The sequence below is a fragment of the Falco biarmicus genome, chromosome 15 (assembly GCF_023638135.1).
Source record: "Falco biarmicus isolate bFalBia1 chromosome 15, bFalBia1.pri, whole genome shotgun sequence".
NCBI classification, from domain to species: Eukaryota; Metazoa; Chordata; class Aves; order Falconiformes; family Falconidae; genus Falco; species Falco biarmicus.
This window is the reverse complement of record NC_079302.1, coordinates 7,827,754-7,846,206: the sequence shown is the minus strand read 5'-3', so window position 1 is coordinate 7,846,206 and position 18,453 is coordinate 7,827,754. Positions and strand designations below refer to the sequence as shown.

The 18,453-nt window shown below is 37.5% G+C and overlaps 1 protein-coding gene across 1 annotated transcript in view; it reads left to right on the top strand.

Annotated features, from left to right (window-relative positions):
- The window catches only part of WWOX (WW domain containing oxidoreductase), a 531,112-nt gene that overhangs the window by 120,413 nt on the left and 392,246 nt on the right, over nt 1-18,453 (top strand). The window contains exons 7-8 of the mRNA XM_056360980.1: nt 10,246-10,431; nt 14,096-14,360. Of these exons, the coding sequence (XP_056216955.1) occupies nt 10,246-10,431; nt 14,096-14,360 (451 nt within the window). The remainder of the gene's footprint in view (nt 1-10,245; nt 10,432-14,095; nt 14,361-18,453) is intronic.

The window sequence follows — 18,453 nt, the reverse complement described above, 5'->3', positions numbered from 1 at the left end:
GCATAAGAACACTTCTGTGAGCAAAACGGTTAGCAGGCAGAAGTGGGCAGTAAAGTTACAGATGAAATTTTATGTGCCTCTTTAGTTTTGAGTGGTGCATAGTGCCACTTGGTTTGAATTAAAGTTATCTTCAGCCAAACAGTAAGACATCAATTTAATGTTCTCAGTGTTTGAGAAAAAAAAATGAAATTATCCTGAAAAATCTTGAATTACTTCAAAGATGTAAAATAGTGTTTGCCAACAGCTACTACTTAGAATTTTCTGAACTGGTAGCAGCAATTCACAATTACGTAGGACTTCCATATGTAGATTTTTCGCTGCACTTACTTTCCTATACTTTAAAACAGGACTTTTTTTTTGTGGTAAGAATTGGCATATGCTGACAGTTTATTCACTTATGCTCTGTGTAGAAATATGGAAGAGACAGCAGTTATGAATTATGATTCTCCATTTGGAACTTTACTCGCTCTTTACTTCCCTAGCAGACCCAAAATGGAGAGGGCCAGGTTTTCAGCTGGCCTCCTTAACTGAGGCCTCAGACTCTATGAGTACATTCATTTTTCATGCTGGAAGCAGAAGCCCTCTGAAACCTTGCGGGTGCAATTAAGGTTTCAGAGCCTGCTGAAAATTCACTCTGGAATACTGTTTTTCTGCGTTTTCGTGTATCATAACTGACATATTGCACATGTGTTAAGCTGGTTTTTAATTCTAATTTAACCACAATTAAATCGTAGACCTCGTATGATAAATTCCATTCACACGTATAAATACATACGTAAAGATGGAATTTGTTTAGTAAGTTGTGGCATATATAACTTAAAAGATCCAGAAAAAATGAATATATGATTTAAATGAATTACTAGTGATGCCATTATGCCAATATGCCTAATGGTTCTGTAGTAGATGTATCTCTGTCAGAGATAATCGTTGCCACTGTGTATTGTCTTTCCAAATTTGAACATATTTCCTAATGCTGTGCAAATCTGTTAACTCTTTGCCATTCATAGAAAGACTTTTTGTCAATTAAAACTAGTAACAGTTGAGATACTATATTTGTCTTCTCAACTTCAAATTCAGTTGGCATTGTGACAGTGCCACTGAGGCACAAACTTCTGGACAACATTGTACATTTTGAGATATCAAAAAATATCCACATTGAATTAAGTATTGAAACATGCATAGTTCAGAAGTTGCTGTTGCAGACAGCATGTATCTTAAATTTAAATAAGATCGAAGGCTGACTTCATTTGAAACAGACATAATGATATTAGGGTGAAACTTTCTTTTTTTCTTTGTGGTGGTACTGTGCCTTATTAAAGCCTAGGGATTGGCTTTCTGCATAAATATTTTTTCTTTTTCTTCTTTCTTTGTTTTTTAAGCTCTCATACACAATTACCCCAATGTGGTAGCATGTGTCAAGTCATGTGAATCCACAAACTGTTTCCACTATTTTTCAAATTAAATCTCCTAAGCTTAAGCCCTCCCTGCTTTTATTGGAGGCAGGGATCATGATGTTTTCTCCAGATCATTTTTCATGTCATCTACTGTATTGTGGAACATTATTTTTTTTTAAGTAAAAGTCCATATTAAAATAAAGATAGGATTGGCAGTTCACCGTAACTTTACATATAGTTGCATCTTCAAAAATTTTAAGTGTTTTTACATATTACTAACAGAAAGATTGTTAGGTGTTTGTTGCATGGTTTTATGAATGTGTGCTGAAATTTGTGAACCTACTGCTTGTCTTTGGATATTTTGCACTCACGTAACCTAAGGAAGAAACCTTGGTAACCCTCCTGTGGCTTTCTGTTCACACACTGGTTGTTCTGGTTCCCATCTTGAACCGTGTCTGTGCCGAAGTCCAAGGTGGATCTAAGATGGCTCATGAAGTCTTGGGTTTCTGTCTTTCTAAAAAAATTCCACAAGATACACTAGCTGTGAAGACTGTTTCGAGTATCTAAGGAAGTAAAATATGTATGACTTAATATGCATGATTAAAAAGTTTTCTGTTGCAAATAAAACAAGGATTTTGCAGCATTGTAGCTTAATAGGTTTGAAGAAGATCTCTGTTTAATTGATGTTGTATTCTAAAAGTTCTGAAATACAAGGCAAGATTAGCAATTTAATTACACATACATTAAAACATATTTAGTCTATTTAGTTAAAGGCTTTCTATGGGAGATAATTAAAACACATGAAGGCAGAGTCTTCTGGCACTTGGGTATGGAAGCCTTACTGCTGAATATTAGACAGGCCACGCACATACCACATGTGTCGTAATCTTCGAATCCAAAAATTTGCGTTATAATCTGAAAAGGTTGTATTTCTTCATTAGCTGTTCCCAAGGCACCAAAAATCCCAGAGGATGTCAAAGTACATTAATTTTTATCACAACATGGAATCTTTTCAGGTCTGAATGGCAGCATACAGCTGCTAGGGGCTTTGTGAACTCTATTACAGCTCTATATATCTCTAGGCAAAACAGAGGAAGGAGTTGTCATTGGCAAGTGAAATGTTCAAAATGCATGAAGTGTTTTATTGTTTGAGTGATCAACTGTGGTCCTGAAAACATTTTCCAAGGAGTTAGCTGTTTTCAATGGAAAATATCACGAATATGTAATAAAAAGTAGTAACTGACCTTCCTTGTGAGCTGTAGCTTTCTTTTTTCTGACAAGTACTTACTGTGTACAAATGAAACTCCTGTATTTAGAAGTACATGCAGAAACAACAAATCTTTCCTTGATTATTGTGAAAATGAATGTTCCTTTACGGCTGGGTTATACTTGTTTGTAACTCCTTGTGTATACATGTAAATAATGATTTGCTGTTGGGATTTTGAAAAAGATGTATGCTGTATGAGCTGCAGAATGAAAATCACCAGATTCTCTATGTTTTCATTGCTGGTGTCTCTTAAGCATCAGTGAGATTTTAAACAGAACAAAACATCTTTGCAAGGTGTGGCAAGGAATGGAACAAAGTGCTCCTCTTATTATGCCAAGGCTTGAGAAAAGGAAGAGGATGTGGAAAGGAAATGCTGAAAGGTTGAATGGATGTAGAAATGAAGTTGCAGAGTACTATCCTATCCCAGCCTGGCCCTAGGACTTTCAAAATCTCTATGTATGGAGGTATCTTGAGTCCCTAGGGTTACAGAACTAGCAAAGATGCAACACTGACAAAGGAAAATGTGGCTTCTTGGTTGGATTTTGGTTTGAAATGTGGTCTGGAGGAGGCATTGAGATGAGGGAAGAACAGCACTGACACCTATTGTTAATATCAATACCCTGAGTATGCTGTGTGCTATCAGTCAGAGGAAATCTAGGGTTAGATTATAGCTATGCAAAAGGGAGTTCAGAGCTGTGGATAATGGGTACCCAAAAGGAGAGAGAGTCTCTGGTATGAACCTAATGGAGAGAAGAAACACACCATATGCTTGTAAAATGTAATTCTTCCTCCTCCCTCTTGACTTGTAGTTCTAAGTTAAAAAGCAAGTACAAATACTAATCCTCACCTTCATTTTTAAGCAATGATTTGTTATCAAAAATGAGTGATTTACTGATGTAATGATACCATACAAGAAAGTACAGATTAAAAAGTTTCTAATTTCTCAGATTTCTAGTATCACATACCATAATTACAGTGTATAAATTAGGCAAGTGTGGGAAGCAGATCGTGTCAACAAATTAAACATCATCCTTGCTTTTCTTATTTTGTGTGTAGTCTTTGTGAAACTCAAACGAGAGTGTAAGGAGAAATCCCAGCTTGGCTCATTTTTGAGTGAAGGTGCTTTGGGCAGTGCAGGTTTTACTAAGGTCAGTTTGAGGTCAACATTAAATTTTTTTAAAGTGTTAATGTTAAATGTTTAAAAAGGTAAAATGTTTAAATGTTTCTTCTATTAATATTGGCTCTGAATTTCTCTTCAGAAGTTCAACTTAAAAATTTTCACAGTAGTTGACATTGTTCTGGACCCCATTAAGAGGAAAAGTAGGCATCTCAAACTGTTCTGTCCCCCTAAGGAACTAAAATGACAAAGTTTTTCTCCAAAGGAAGATAACTTATTAATTTCCAGAAGTGTAAGGTGATGCGGGTTTTTTTTTTTTTTTTTACTTGGCTTTTCCCCCCCCATATGTGTAAGAAAAGCTAATAAAGGGAAATCCAAGACTAATGGATGTTTTCTGTTTAATTCTAAATCTGTTGAGACTTCTGTTCCTTCTCCAAACTTTTATGACATTGTATACCTAAGATTTTATAGAGGTAATGAATAATGATTGAGAGATAGCTGACCTATATGCCAGTATGCAGATGATATATTATGAAGACATAAGGGCAGCTGCTCGTAATAGTTCCCATGTATTTGGTGTGAAGGAAGAAACGAAACAGTTTCAGTCCATTCCCATTAATCTCTTGGAAGTGGGGCAGAAGTATTTGCTGATCAACAGTGTCAAATCCTGCAAAGAAATCCAGTAGGATGAATTTCAGAGAATTTTCCTTGCTTCTAGCAGGAGGTCATCCATCAGGGCTCTAAGTCCTGTGTTAGTGGCTTGCCTTAAAATGAAGCCTGTCTGACAAGGATCCTCAATTCTGTCAGCTGACAGGTGGCAATAGAGGGTATTTTTGCTGACTTTTCAGTCAATATTTTTAGAAAAAGGGAACTTAAACATTAAGCAGTCATTTCCAAAATTGAGTTAAGCAGGTTTTTTTTTTTTCTTTTAGTTGTTTGTTTGGTTTGGGGTGGGGTTTTTTTTCATCAAACAAGTAAATTTTTTGGGGTCAGTGTTAGATTACATATGGTATACATGCTGCTGTCTGACTCCTAGTGATTTTCTTCTTGCTCAGTTTCCCATCAGTGCTGCTTGTAAAACTGAGAAGGGTTTCTGGAGCTGGTTGTTTAACTCACCCTTTTTCTGGAGAGCCACAAGCCTGGCCTGTGTGTTGGTTGTTTCCTTTGTGAATATAGGCATTCCCTCAAGTATGAAGGAAGTACCATTTTCTAACTGTCAGAGAAAGCAACATGGGTGCTCAGAGTTATGGGATGGAAAAGTTTGGTGGGCTGTGACTTTGCTTCTTTGTGGAAGAGAAGTCACAACTCTGCCTTCTTTACTGGCCCTGACATAGGTCTACAGTTGCTTATGGGACTTTGGGGATATGGCAAGGCCTTTTCTGTTGAATTTCTGTGTAATTCCAAACAGTGTGAACTTTTCAAATCACTTGAGAAGTGCCCCAGATGGTGTGACATTCTGCTTCATGGGAAGATTTGAAAGTATTCCCTTTGCATAATTTCTCGTTAACTATTTCATTACGTTTGAAATGGGAGAACACCAAAGCTGAGAACTCTGTTGACATTTTGGTGGTGTTTGTTTAACCTCCTAGTGCACAAGCTACATTTGTTGAAAAATATTATTCTTACCTTTGCAAATCATCAGTAATTAATTCCCTTGGAAATATCTACTGCTGCACACAGCCAGCTTGGGAGGCTGCTGACAGATCACAGTTTTACATCAGGTGCTAACAAATTGATTATTAAATTTCATAACTAACTGATTTATAGCAACAACTTAATTTCTGTCTCTAATGTATTCACTTACCGGATTTTCAAATAGTGCAAAGCAGTTGGATTGCTTTGTTGCTTCTAACAGTGAATGGAGCACAGCTTATAACATCTGAATGACTTGCTCAGTCCAAGGGTTAGAAATGTATCACAGTCTTGTGAAGTACACAAGACACTAGATGGTTTTCAGCTGAGATATTCACAGTTAAGAATGTCCCTGTTAATTCTACGTGCTTTTTTTTTACTAAATTGTTGTACACTTACCAGCATGGTGAGAGTTTTCTAGAATTGCTGTGTAGCTTTATAGCAGTTAAAGCAGTGTATTCTTGGGTCTCAGTCATGCTGTGAAGAGTAAGAAACAGCGACTACATGCTATGATGGAATAGCTTATGTTCAAGTCCCAGTGCATTCTTAAATTGTAATGGTAGACCACATTAGCTCACTTGGTGTGATGTAAGTCACTGACTGAAGGCATTTTAAGGAGACGTAGGGGTAAATTTTCAAAACACCCTGCAAGGTTTTAACTATACAGTGTTTCCAGAAATATCAAATAGGCGTCACGGTTAGAAGGAGCACTTTAGTAATGTCGATACCAGGAGTAAACAGTAAAGAAAATTTTTCTTTGCTGCTGACGTTTTTTGTTGGCCTTAGCTGTGGCTTTGATGTAGAATTACAAACTGTTTTAAACTGAGGGGGGATTTTTTTCCTTTGGGCTCCGGAGGAAGCCTAATGTAGATCACAGCAAGGTTTTTAATGAACTTGTGAAATCAAGGTCATAGTTCTGCTATGACTTAAAAATACTCCTGTCATAAAGCAAAGCTGTAGTGCCAGATGTGTGGTGTGAATTGTCACATATCTTAAAGATTTTGTTCCTGCATAATGATATGTTCAGTGATATAGAGCTCTGCACCATTGAGATTAGAATATGTCATCTGTGGCTGAAATTCATAACCTATGTAACGGCCACCATATAGTTATCTCATTCATTTCCTGGTGTGTAAATGCCCAGGTCACAAAAACTTAGATGATAATTTTCAATAATTGGACCTTTGTTAGCAGTCTGACGAGTGACACCAATAGCTTAATGGACATGGATCCGAAACTGAGAGGTGATTCTTTCTGAGCTGAAAGGAAGCACTACAGCAGTATCTATTGATACAACCCTTTAGGTTTATTTTCTGTGGTGTTTTCTAGAGAAGTCAGTTTTGAACCATTTTAAACCACTAATGCTAATAAAAAATAAAATAATTTTAAAAGGGAATCTGATATTAGCTTTTCAGTATATTAGTTTAAAATGTCTCTGTATTTATATTTCTTCACAGATTTTTCTAATAGAATAGTGTAAATTCTTTTAATTACAGACTCCTTAATTTTAATTATCTTTAAAAACTTAGAACAAAATGTTGCTTGAAGAATACAAATCTCATGAAAATGGCTGAAACATAATTTTATTTCTTTTATAACACCCAATTAAATGACCAGGCAATTTGAAAGTGACTACATTTTATAGTTTTATAATGCTAGAATCATCTTTTTAATTAATTGAGCTGACAGATTTAAGCATAGAGTGCATATTTGGCCTCTGGTATTTATTGTATAATTAGTATTAATGAAGGATACTACAGTTTGGATAGGTAGAATATAGTTTTGGTTCACATGTGAGTCCTTTCTGTCTTACAATGATCTCTTATTTCATAGTACATACGACAATTATTGGATACAGTTTTGGAAAAAAGTGACATATTTGCTTTTGCAGGGGATGGCGATGGTATTTTCTCATGTGTGTGTGTGTTCTCATACAGGATGCTCTTATACCAAAAATTGCATCTATGTTGAAGAAACTTGTTCCTTTTTCCCAGCAGATTTACAAATCTGTAAATTAATTCTCACTAGAGCTTTTCATAAACTTTCAGAAGAGATGATGAATCATCCAATGTTTCCATACAGACACTCTCAAGCTTCATGAAGCCTTGTTTTCTGCTTGGCAGATGTATCTTGAACAGGCAAAATGAACTCTGGTTTAAAATGTTTTCATAAAATACGCCTCAAAAGGTTGGGTACCTTTTAAAAAATATGATCCTGCATATCTTAGTAAATAGCCTGCTTGTGCTGTGTTGAGTGAGGCTGCAAAGATGAAAAAAAGAACTGCCTTTTTTGCAAGTTGGTTTGAACAGAAGAAGAGAACCTTGCCTTTAAAAGGACAATCCCCCTTTATCTTCAGTTTCTTTTGCGGTTGTATTATATCTGTGAAGATATTTTACGTATAAGTGTCACTGACCAAAAGGCAAATCAGAAATTCAGCACTTCAGAAAATGAGCTTCCCAGAGTACACAGATGTTTCATACTGCTTCTGAAGCTTTTTGTTAAGATTTTCCAAGTTGGCACAGGTACAGATATTAGATTGTTAACTTGTTATTAAAGCAGATTATATTGGTAACTTCCCAGCAGGCTTGAAGTTGAAATTTATTTTAATAAGGAAATACAGCCTACTGTTTATGTTGAGGCTTATGCAGCTCAGTATTCAGGTAAAGTGCATTTGATTCCCCCAGAAATGTTTTTTTAAAGCTGGGCTATCAAAATCTGGGGGTTTCAAACATGCCTGAAGGAATCTAATTACTTATGTTTGTTTGAAAACCTGGGGTTTCATGTTTCACATTCTTTTCCAAAATTCCTTTTGCAGATGCTCAAAGTTGCAGTATGTGTGTCCTTCAGCCATGAAGGAAAATGTTCTTACTCTGGGTCTCCTGTCATCTTTTGTGTGTAGGGCTGTTAGGAAGTACTTGAAAAGAACAGAGGGCAAGCAGCTATTTTCCCCAGTTGTGCTTTATTTACTATCTTCAGAATTAGAGTTTATGTTGGGTGGTTGATTTTGTATCATGGGATTTGGCCAATTGCAGTAAAGGCATAATAGGCTGGAATGGAGTAGACAAACAAATGTGACAGGTCTTAATATTGTGGTGTTAGGACATGACAGGTATTAGTGCGTGGTAGCGTAGGAATGAAAGGTACTTGTTTGGCTATTGCTATTTTGTCTGACCTTTCCTATTTGATTATATCAGGGCCAGGGATGCCAGATGCAGACTCCCAAGTCTGAGTTTTTCAGCTCAGGTACGCATGCTGTGTGAGGTCTGCTGTGTCAGACTCACTCAAGGACAAGAATACACTGTTGGTGCCAAGGTTTCCTTAGAGATGATATAATCTAGCAAATGTAGATCCACCTGAGGTCTGAGAACCAGAGTCTTTGCTGTGTTTCATAAGGATTTGAAAAAAGACAAGAAAGAACAGAAAGGATGTTTGTCCTTGATCTTGCTGTGGAGGTTGGGAAGGCTGCAAGGTGTGTAGCATCCTGAGATTGCAGTGGAGAGATAAAGGAATTTGAAGTTTTCTGGACCTGATTTCTGAATGAGAGAGGTATGTGACACTCTAGGTTCTTTTCTAGCTTAGTTTGGTAGAATCTTACCCTTTGCAAAGAAAGTTAGGAAAGCTTCTTTTCTAGTTCCTTTGTCATAGCATTTCTATTTAAACTGGGTTAGCTGAGTTCAGTGAGGAAGAATTCTGTCTCAAGGATCTCATATGTGTTGTGTGCAGTTTTTCCACCAAAGATTACAGCTTCTGGAGGACCTTTTTCTTTTCCAACTCAGTCTTTTATAAACTTGTATTTTTTTTAACAGCATACTTCCCAAGCCGTGGAAGTATAAAACGTGTGGGTGTATGCCTTGTTGCATTATGTCTTGTTTCTTAATCACTTTTACCCTACTAATTGTGCAGATGTCACGAACAGACGCATACCCCACATAACAAAGTGATAGGAGTCACTCCTCCCCTAGGAAAAGTTCCTTTCCGAAATGCTCCAGGAGACTGTTTCCTGATTAGCAGTGGGGAGAGCTGCGGGAGCATAGAGGTCTTCTGGTGACCTGCCCATGTGTCAGCCATCCACCTGCTGATCACTGGTGTTGCGAAAGTTCAGGGCACACGGGCCTGTTGGTGCTCAAAATGCGAAGTGTTACCTTTCTACTTGATCCTTTGGAAGGAAGTGGAAAAGCTGTGTGGTCTTGCTGTGGTAGTTTTCTTGAGGCGCCATGTTGTGGTGGGCTGATTAGTTCGAATAGGTTTGGATAGTGGGAAACAAAAGCAAAACCAACACCACCTTCTCCCGCCTTCCCCCTGCCCTTTGCCCAGGCTCAACTTCCCGCCTTCGTCCCAGCTCCTCCACCTCCCGCACCCTGAGCTGCGGTCAGCACGCTCTGCTGCTCCTTCCCTCAGCTGCAGCGGCGGGTCCCGCCAAGGGGCAGCCCGGGGGCACACCCGCCCCGCGCCGGGGGCACCTCCTCCCCTCCTCCTCCTCTCACCCTGCTCTTCATGCTGCTCTTCCACGTCTTCCCCTCACTCCTCTCTGCCGTGTGGCGATTTGCCTTTGCTTCAATCCACTTTCCCGCAGGCTTGGCCAGCGCGGCGAGGGGCTGAGCCCTGCGCTGCGGGTGGGGCCGTGGCAGAACCGGCCAGAACTGGCTGGAACCAGCCATGTCCGGCGCGGGGCGGCCCCACTCTCCTCACAGAGAGCCCGCCCGCCGCTGCCGAAGCCGTCACACCTACACCCCAGGCACGCCTTGGCCCGTTTCGTGCAGGAATAGAATGGCACGTGTGTCACGGAGATTTCTTTTTCCTGATTCTGTGTTATTTAATAACTTCTGGTTATTCAGGCCTCTTCACATCCTGATCTGCAACGCTGCCGTGTTTGGTGCTCCCTGGTGCTTGACGGAAGATGGCCTGGAGTCCACCTTCCAGGTGAACCACTTGGGACATTTCTACCTTGTCCAGCTTCTGGAGGACGTTTTACGCCGGTCATCTCCTGCTAGGGTTGTGGTGGTGTCCTCCGAATCACACAGGTTGGTGAATGTTACCTTTGATTTAGCTGAAATCTTTAATCCTTAGAGCATAAAACAGTTATGGCAGGACTGCAAAAGTTGTTGAAAATGAAGGGCCTTGCTCTAAAGCATTTGTGTTAGAATAAGCTTTTTAAAAATAGAAGCGTTACTAATGCCTGTGGATGTTACTGGATTTGGCTGTGTTGCTGGATAAAGTGTGTTCTAGTTTTATAACAGTATGTAGATATTTTTTGATCATTCTTTGTATGAATGCAGATTTTCGCCACATTTCAGACAGACCACTCATTGATTTTGCAAGGAGATGGAATAATAATTGATTAAATCTGAATGGCATGACCTGTATTGATTTATCATTCAACAACTTCAACATCTTACCAAGAAGAATGTGCAGTTATTTTAGCAGGAGAAACAATGCAATTAAAAACTACTAGATGAAATCCAATTGTTTTATAATGAGAAATTAGGGAATTCAATGCAGACATTAGCTGCATAATTGTAAAATGGGAAGTAGTGTACTTAATACATATTAGAAATCTGGCCATGCCTCTTTTGGTGATTTTTTTTAATTAAAATGTTAGATGCTTGTCTTTTCTACTGCCAGGAGAAGTACAATTGGGGAGAAAAAAAATCATTGATGAGGTTTGCCTTATTTCAGACATGCTTGTGGTGTTTGTGTTAATAACTCAAAAGACGGACTTGATTTAAATTAAATCAAGTTCCTTGTGCAAAATGCATGCCCTGATTCTGAATTTTAGTGGGCAGAAGCCACATACTGCCTTCTGATTTAGTTCAGGGACTGCAGGATTAGACCTATCATTTAGAGCTTTAAACATTACTGTTGATTTCTATTTCACTTTTGGTCATGTGTAACACTGTAGCAAACCAAAAGGAAGAATGTGTGAGTGCTGCTTTTTTTTTTTTTTTTTTTCTCTCTTTTCCCTGCCTTCATATTTCTGAAATGTTTTAGTGACCTAGAATGAAGCTTATTTTTTTAATCATGTTTCCATAAAATGTAACCCCAGGGACCTGGTAGAGAGAGACCAGCCAAGGGTCGGGCTGAAACCTTTATCACTTCCAAACACAGGGGCTTATGGTATAAATGACACACTGCAGATAGATTTACTTTTACCATTTTAAATTTATGATGGCTGAAATGAAAGGAAGCAATAGAAAATGCCAGTAATAATCCTTCCCAGTGTTAAAAGACATGAAATGTCTAGTAATTAGGTGGTAACAAAATCTGGACATCCTTATCTTTGCAAATCACACCAGGTTTGTGAAAGCAAGTAGCAGAGTCCTGTTAGGAGTGAGGGAGGCTACTGCGGGGCAGGCAAGATAGCTCTAGAAATAAATCTGCCAACTCCAATCACTTGCCAGATGTGGAGGGCACAACGGGATGTGTATAAATGAGCTGTTATTTAATGGGAGATTATGTAGAATTGTCAGCTGCTTGTTCCCCTTTGTAAGTTTGTATCTGACAGTATTTTAAATGACAACTTTGTTTTTTACTTTATTAAGTGCTATGTGTAACTAGAGCTTACATCTCTGAACGTCTTTATCTGTATTTTCAAAAACATTTTTGAAGGGCTCATTGCTAACGCAGTAAGATCAGCCAAGGTTTATAGAAGTCCACCAAAAAATAAGTACAGTCTATGTTTGAATAAAATAATAAACACAACTAGTAACTTTCCCTTTTTCTAAGAGGTCCAATTAATGTATTATGACATAACTTAACACTTAAACTGATAATTGTAAATAACTATTGGTTTTCCCCCCAATCTGTTTAATGGGAAGAAGCTGATGTGCAGAGTTAGTTTAGACATTAGGTATCTGACCTACTTGAGAACTCTGAGCCTTAAACTATGTTGTAAAACAGAAGTGTTGGTGTCTAATTACTTCCATAAACCTTGGCTGGATCTTTTCACTGCAGTCAAGACCCCCTGTTAGGGGAAAAATAAAGTCCAGTGTTTGCAGAAAATATTATACTAGACTGCTCCAAGGCAAAATATTTATTTGTGTCTCTGGTTCTTCGTTCATTTCTAGTTACTACTCTGGATTCAGCACAAATGAATTCTGTTTAAATTAAGCTTTTGGGTACTTTAAGCACATCATATTAAAATTAGAATAATAAGTAGGTTGACTTTCCTTCTGTCTTTATTTCTGTGTTGTTAATTTGATTGTGCAGCCCTTATCCTACTGAACTCAGTGAGGTTGCCACCGTAAGTAACATTGACTCACACAAGCACACTTGCAGGACTGGACTCAAAATATGCCACCGTGTTTCCATTATACAGTATACACAAAGTATTTTATTTATAGATTATTTTTAGTGTCATAAATGGTTGCTTGAGGAATGAATATAGGAAATTCCTCCCAGAATAGTCCTGTTAATTTCAGAAATGTGTTTTATCTAACCGAAAATTATGAAAGAGAAATGTTGTTGCTGAAATTGAAGGGCTAATTCTGCAAGATACAGAACATCCTGGATTCCTCTTGATTCCTGGATTCAAATACTGTGGTTGCTTTTCTCTGAGTGTATTATAATTCTGCTCGCAGAATGAATGTAGAAATTCCAGCTGATCTCTTCTCATTTCTGGGCATGAGATGCAAAATTAGTAAAGATATTTTAAAACATTTTTCTAGTGTGTACTATAATTATGTTTATCCTTGTTCTCCCCAGCTGATTCTGAAAACTCTGAGTATTAAAAAGAGCTTGCTAAATCCTTTTTATTTTTAGTAGCTCTTCTGAATGAAATATGGTTCTGTAACTGAATGTAGTATTATTTTCTAATGTAAAGATATACCATTAAATTGATAATTCAAGTTGTAAGAACTGGGGGAGAAAATGCTATATTAAAACTTCATTTTCTTCATCTATATGTCTTTAGAACATTCATTACTTTGTTATAAAAAAAAAAAAAAGAAAGAAAGAAACAAACAGCTGGTGTTTAATGACTCTGTCAGACCCAATTAAAAAACATCAACTAGTTACTTTGATTTGTGTTCAGCCATGCCATGGGTATACTTAAAAACATTATACTCTGCCAGAACTCATTTTGGCTTTGTTTACATTTATCTTTTAAACATATAAGACTATTGATGGCAAGTTACCAAGGTTATAACCCCTTTACATTCATCAATTTTTAATCTAAAAAAAAGTCTAAGAGGCAGTGAGACTCATCCATAGTTACTTTAACACTTAAATGAAAGTGTGTAGTATGTGAACACTTGATGAAATAATTAGGGAAAGAGAAGAAGGGGAAATGGAAGGATGCTGGTTTTCTCTGCTTCTAATGCAGAGTTATTTTATGCTACATTATTGCCTCCAAGTTGATTATGTTTTCATGGATCTGTGGCAAAATCTTTTCTTGGATTTAAAATAAACTGATTCGTAAGTTACTTACAATGCCTTTAAATCGTTAGAGCCTTTTTTGACTTGTTTTATTTATAATTTGCTTTTGCTAAGTATTCAATAATTTTACTGCCATGTTATATGGGACTGTTCCTTGGGTCTCAAACAGTTTCCAGTAGATACTTTCAACTGCTAAATAAGCCGTTGTTTTATGTTGGTTCTGGCCAAGTTCTACTCTGTTTACATTTTATGTTGTACTTATGAGAGTGAAATTAACTCTGGGGTATCTAAGGCATATTTACTGGTTTTTAGATTTACAGAAATTAAGGACGACTCTGGAAAACTTGATTTCGGCCTGCTTTCTCCATCTAAGAAGGAGTATTGGGCTATGTTGGCCTACAATCGTTCCAAGCTTTGCAATATACTGTTCTCCAATGAGCTGAACCGACGCCTTTCTCCCCATGGGGTGACGTCTAATTCAGTGCATCCTGGAAATATGATTTACTCCTCCATTCATCGTAACTGGTGGGTGTATACCCTGCTGTTTACTTTGGCTCGACCTTTCACCAAATCCATGGTAAGTGAAGTATTTTACACATCTTCATTTTTCAAATTGGGAATAAAGTTACTGAAATCCAGATGCGTGTTTCTGCTTTGACCTATTGCCTTTTATAACTACAATTCTGATTTTAATGACAAACATCGTATCAAGATAATGCTCTAAAAGAGGATTCTTCGACGGTTTTAGATTAACTTTGTCAGTCTTCAGTAAAGGTACTTTGTTAGATGGAGTGCATGACTTTATTCTTTGAGTATATGATTTTCACTGTGATTAAGGTAGTTGTACATCTTAGGTGTGGAATCATTTAGCGTGATTTCTGTGCTCAGTTTATGTAAAACATCAAAAAAATTTCTTTGGTTTTTAAGTGGAATATGCTTGACTGCATTTTTTTTTTTTATGTAAACAGATGCCCTAGTTAGAAAAGATACTACAGACATTATTAATGGCTGAGGGAAAGTGCTTTCAGTGGTAAAAGCACCTTCATTCATATTTAAAAAAAACACCCAACAACCCAACAATTTTCTTAATTCTTATAAAGCACTGAAGGCAATAGGTGTTTTCCCTTTGTCTCCGTTGGACTTTGGACTGGGACTGTGACATAATGAAAGGCTATGCAGTTCTTTCATAGCCAACATCATGAGGCTTCATTACATAAGAATTTGCAGCATCTCCAGCACTTGGAAGGGTTACTCTTATCCCTTGAACCTCTGACCCAGATAATTTATAAGGAATCCAAAGGGTTTTTTTAGGCAGAGGATGACTTTAACTTCATTGAGAACTGGCTTCCTTTAACCTTATTGACTGCTTCTCATCCCTTACTCACTGACAAAGGGTATTCCCAAAAGGGGGAGCAGGGAGAGGGGGTCTGCCTTGAATGTTTGCAGCTACAGATCAGGGAAATGAGAAGATGCATACCCCTGCAGAACTCACCTAGCCATGGCAATTTGTTCAAGCCCAAACCAGGCCCCTTTTACAGAAGACTTCACAGCTGACAAGTGTTTGTGGTGGACCATAACTTACCGTCTCCCTGAGCTAGTGATGCAGACCAAATTATTTGGTTTTATTTGAAGAAGGGCAGAGAAGGAACTGTTGAGGCAGAGAGATCCATCCTTACCTAGCTTAATCTACCACATAACCTGCAGTAGCTGAGCAAATCAGTGGTGGAATTTGTATGTATAGCTGCACAAAAAAGTTGGCTTGTACATTTCATTATCATTGAGATAATGAGATTAATCGTAATTTATACTGGGTTAATGTAAGTGGAAAACACATCTTATAGTGTTTAAAACTCTGCTTACATGTCCAAAAAAGCTTCTTGAACATTATGGGTCTTCAGTAAGATCCATGAAGCAAAAATACAAACACTCTATTGTGCTGCACTGACAATGTCAGTCAGGAGAGTCTTCACACCTGTAACCTCTGCCTGCAGTTTGCAGCCCGTACATATGCAAAACCTATTTGTGTCCATGAGATTGCTAAGTGAATGTTCTTGGCACCTTGGGACAACTAATAATATCTTTCAACAGCATGTCTTTTGACCAGGACCTTTAAAACCATGCCTCTGCTCTGTTAGGGATAGTTCATAGAACACATTCTTGAAGCTCTCCTGAGAATGACTAAGTGAATGTTATCGGTGTTCCAAGAAAAGGAACTTTCCAGTCTGTGGAACTTTTATGAATTGTTAGTTTTATTTGCTCTGATGTATTTTCACAAAGGAACCTTTTGAGTTTGTTGCTCGGATAATCTCATCCTCTAAGGAACAAAATAAAACACTGAAGTTCATTTTGATTTCTTTAAAGCAATTGATAATTTTTTTTAAAGTATCTATTTATTTATGGTTGGTACATAAAAGAGAACACAAAATATAATACAAAAAATATCAGCACTGAATAATAGTGCACTCTAGTCAAAGCCCAGTCACTTTAGTAAGTCCTTTGTGTTTATATGCATTGTACTGCAGTTATTTGAGTGTTGTGAAAGAGGGTATGAGTTTGAGGATAAGCATCGGGTTTATAACTCATATTCTGATATGAATTGTTATGTTCCCCTGAACCTTACCAATGTTTTGATTGCCAGTAAAACAGAAAAGTTCCTCTTCCTGGGTATGCCCAAAAGCTGACCTGAAATTCTCAACATCACCAGCGTAAGAATTTTTCTATTTTAAGATTCGTAGGGAGCAATTTTTTTTCCCTGCTTCTCCCTTTTTAGGGATTGTGCTGTCACCAAACTGCAGTAGACTTCGTTGAGGATCTTTTTGTGGGCTTCCTCTCAGTATTTCTGCGGCAGCTCCCCAAAGTTTAGGTTAATGTTTTGGTCAGAATACTGTATCCTAAACAAGTATGTGTATTTTAAAGCTTAAAGTTGCAGTCCCAAGGTTGTGAACTGTATATCCCAGTGTTTTGCAAGGATGTCTGCATTGCACAATGCAGCATGATGCAGCATCATTTAAAGTAATCACAACTGAGCTGAGTCCATAACTGGAATTGAGAGGTTCATGTCAAGGTTGTGTGGAGAGAGGTAAGGTTTATCAGTTCAGGCCAGGTGCCCTGCAGATATGCCTGCACCAGTTTTGATCTCAGAGGCAGTAGCTTTAGCTGCTTGCAGCATTGTGGTACGTGGAGAGCTAATCATTCTGGAGCCGGTTTGAAGCTCTTTGCTACATTTTGAACTGTAGAGGCTCCTGAAGTCTGTATAGATGCATGCACATATGTGCATATGTATATCTATATGTACACACATATAAACACACACACACAGACTACAGCTGCACATACCTGATTCTAACTGGGGCCTTTTCACATTATTGTAGTAAAATCTTCTAATAAAAAATAATTCTATCTTTAATTTGTATTTCACAACGATAGACTTACTAGATGTTCCGAGAGTGGTGGATAGCTCAGAATAACACTCAGAGTTTCAGCTCTTTTGAAGCTAGATGCAAAAAATTAGAAAATACATTTGTTTCCCTACTGTTTTTTTGTTGAGAACAGTATAATTCTGTCATGGCTGCTAGTTCCTCCTGAGAAATTAGTCTTCATGCCTTTGACTTAGTTGTCATTTATTTTGTGGTACTTTAAACATCTGTTTAAAGTTTACTTACTAGAAATCATAACAGTTTAGTAATTGTTTTGTTTTGTTTCCAACAGTGAAGAAATATACATTGTGTATCTGAAATTATTATTTTTCTTTAATGTAGTTGCTCAGTTCTTGAGTGTTGAATAGCTCCACTTTGGTTGATGATGATGTCATAATTTCTTCGGAAATGCATGCTATTGTATACTGTGAATTTCCATTTTGGGGAGAGGTCATGCAGCCTACAGCATGTGATACTTGGGATATTCAGCATGACGGAATTTAGCTGAGGAAACACTGCAGGTAGCTGTTTGGTTTTAGCCAATTCCCTGAAGTACTGAGAATCAGTATTCTTATGTAACACTTTTATTTACCTGTTTGCTGTTATTTGCTGTGACTAGGGTGACTTAATTTCAGTAATTACGACACTTCATGAAGTCAGGCTATTTTAAGTTTCTGCTTAAAGAAAAGGTTTGCAGATCACTTAGATTCTTGTTTTCCTAAAAGAACAAGCATACTTAGGTAGGGTTTATCTGCCTGTCAGGTGTGAGGCTTTTAGAGGCATAATTTTAGTTGCTTCTGTAAATAATCATACCTTACTGCAACTTCACATTTTCTAAACCTGTTTTATGAGTGATTACAGCATAAAAATTGTGGTATTTTTGTGCTGGTTATAGTGAACTCTTCAGTTAGTCACGGAGAGCTGTTTGGTCAGCTTTTGAAACATAACACAGTATTTAAATCACTGATGGCTGTAGGTATACGGAAAATACTTCTGTTAAGTAGAGCACTGGAAACTGAAAGACTGTTCCTTTTTTTTCCCACCCACCTCTTTTCAAGATCTAAAATCTACAAGGATTTGCTAGACAGAAATGGAGAACAAGTATTTTTTTGTAGAAAGCAGTAGTTGCAAATAAATTAGTAAGTGTAGCTTTACTTATGTTCAAAGGTCCTCTCTTTTACTTACCACTATATAGTTACTGAATAAATTGAAGATGCTTATAGTATAATTAAATTTCAATTGAAAAAAGTGGCC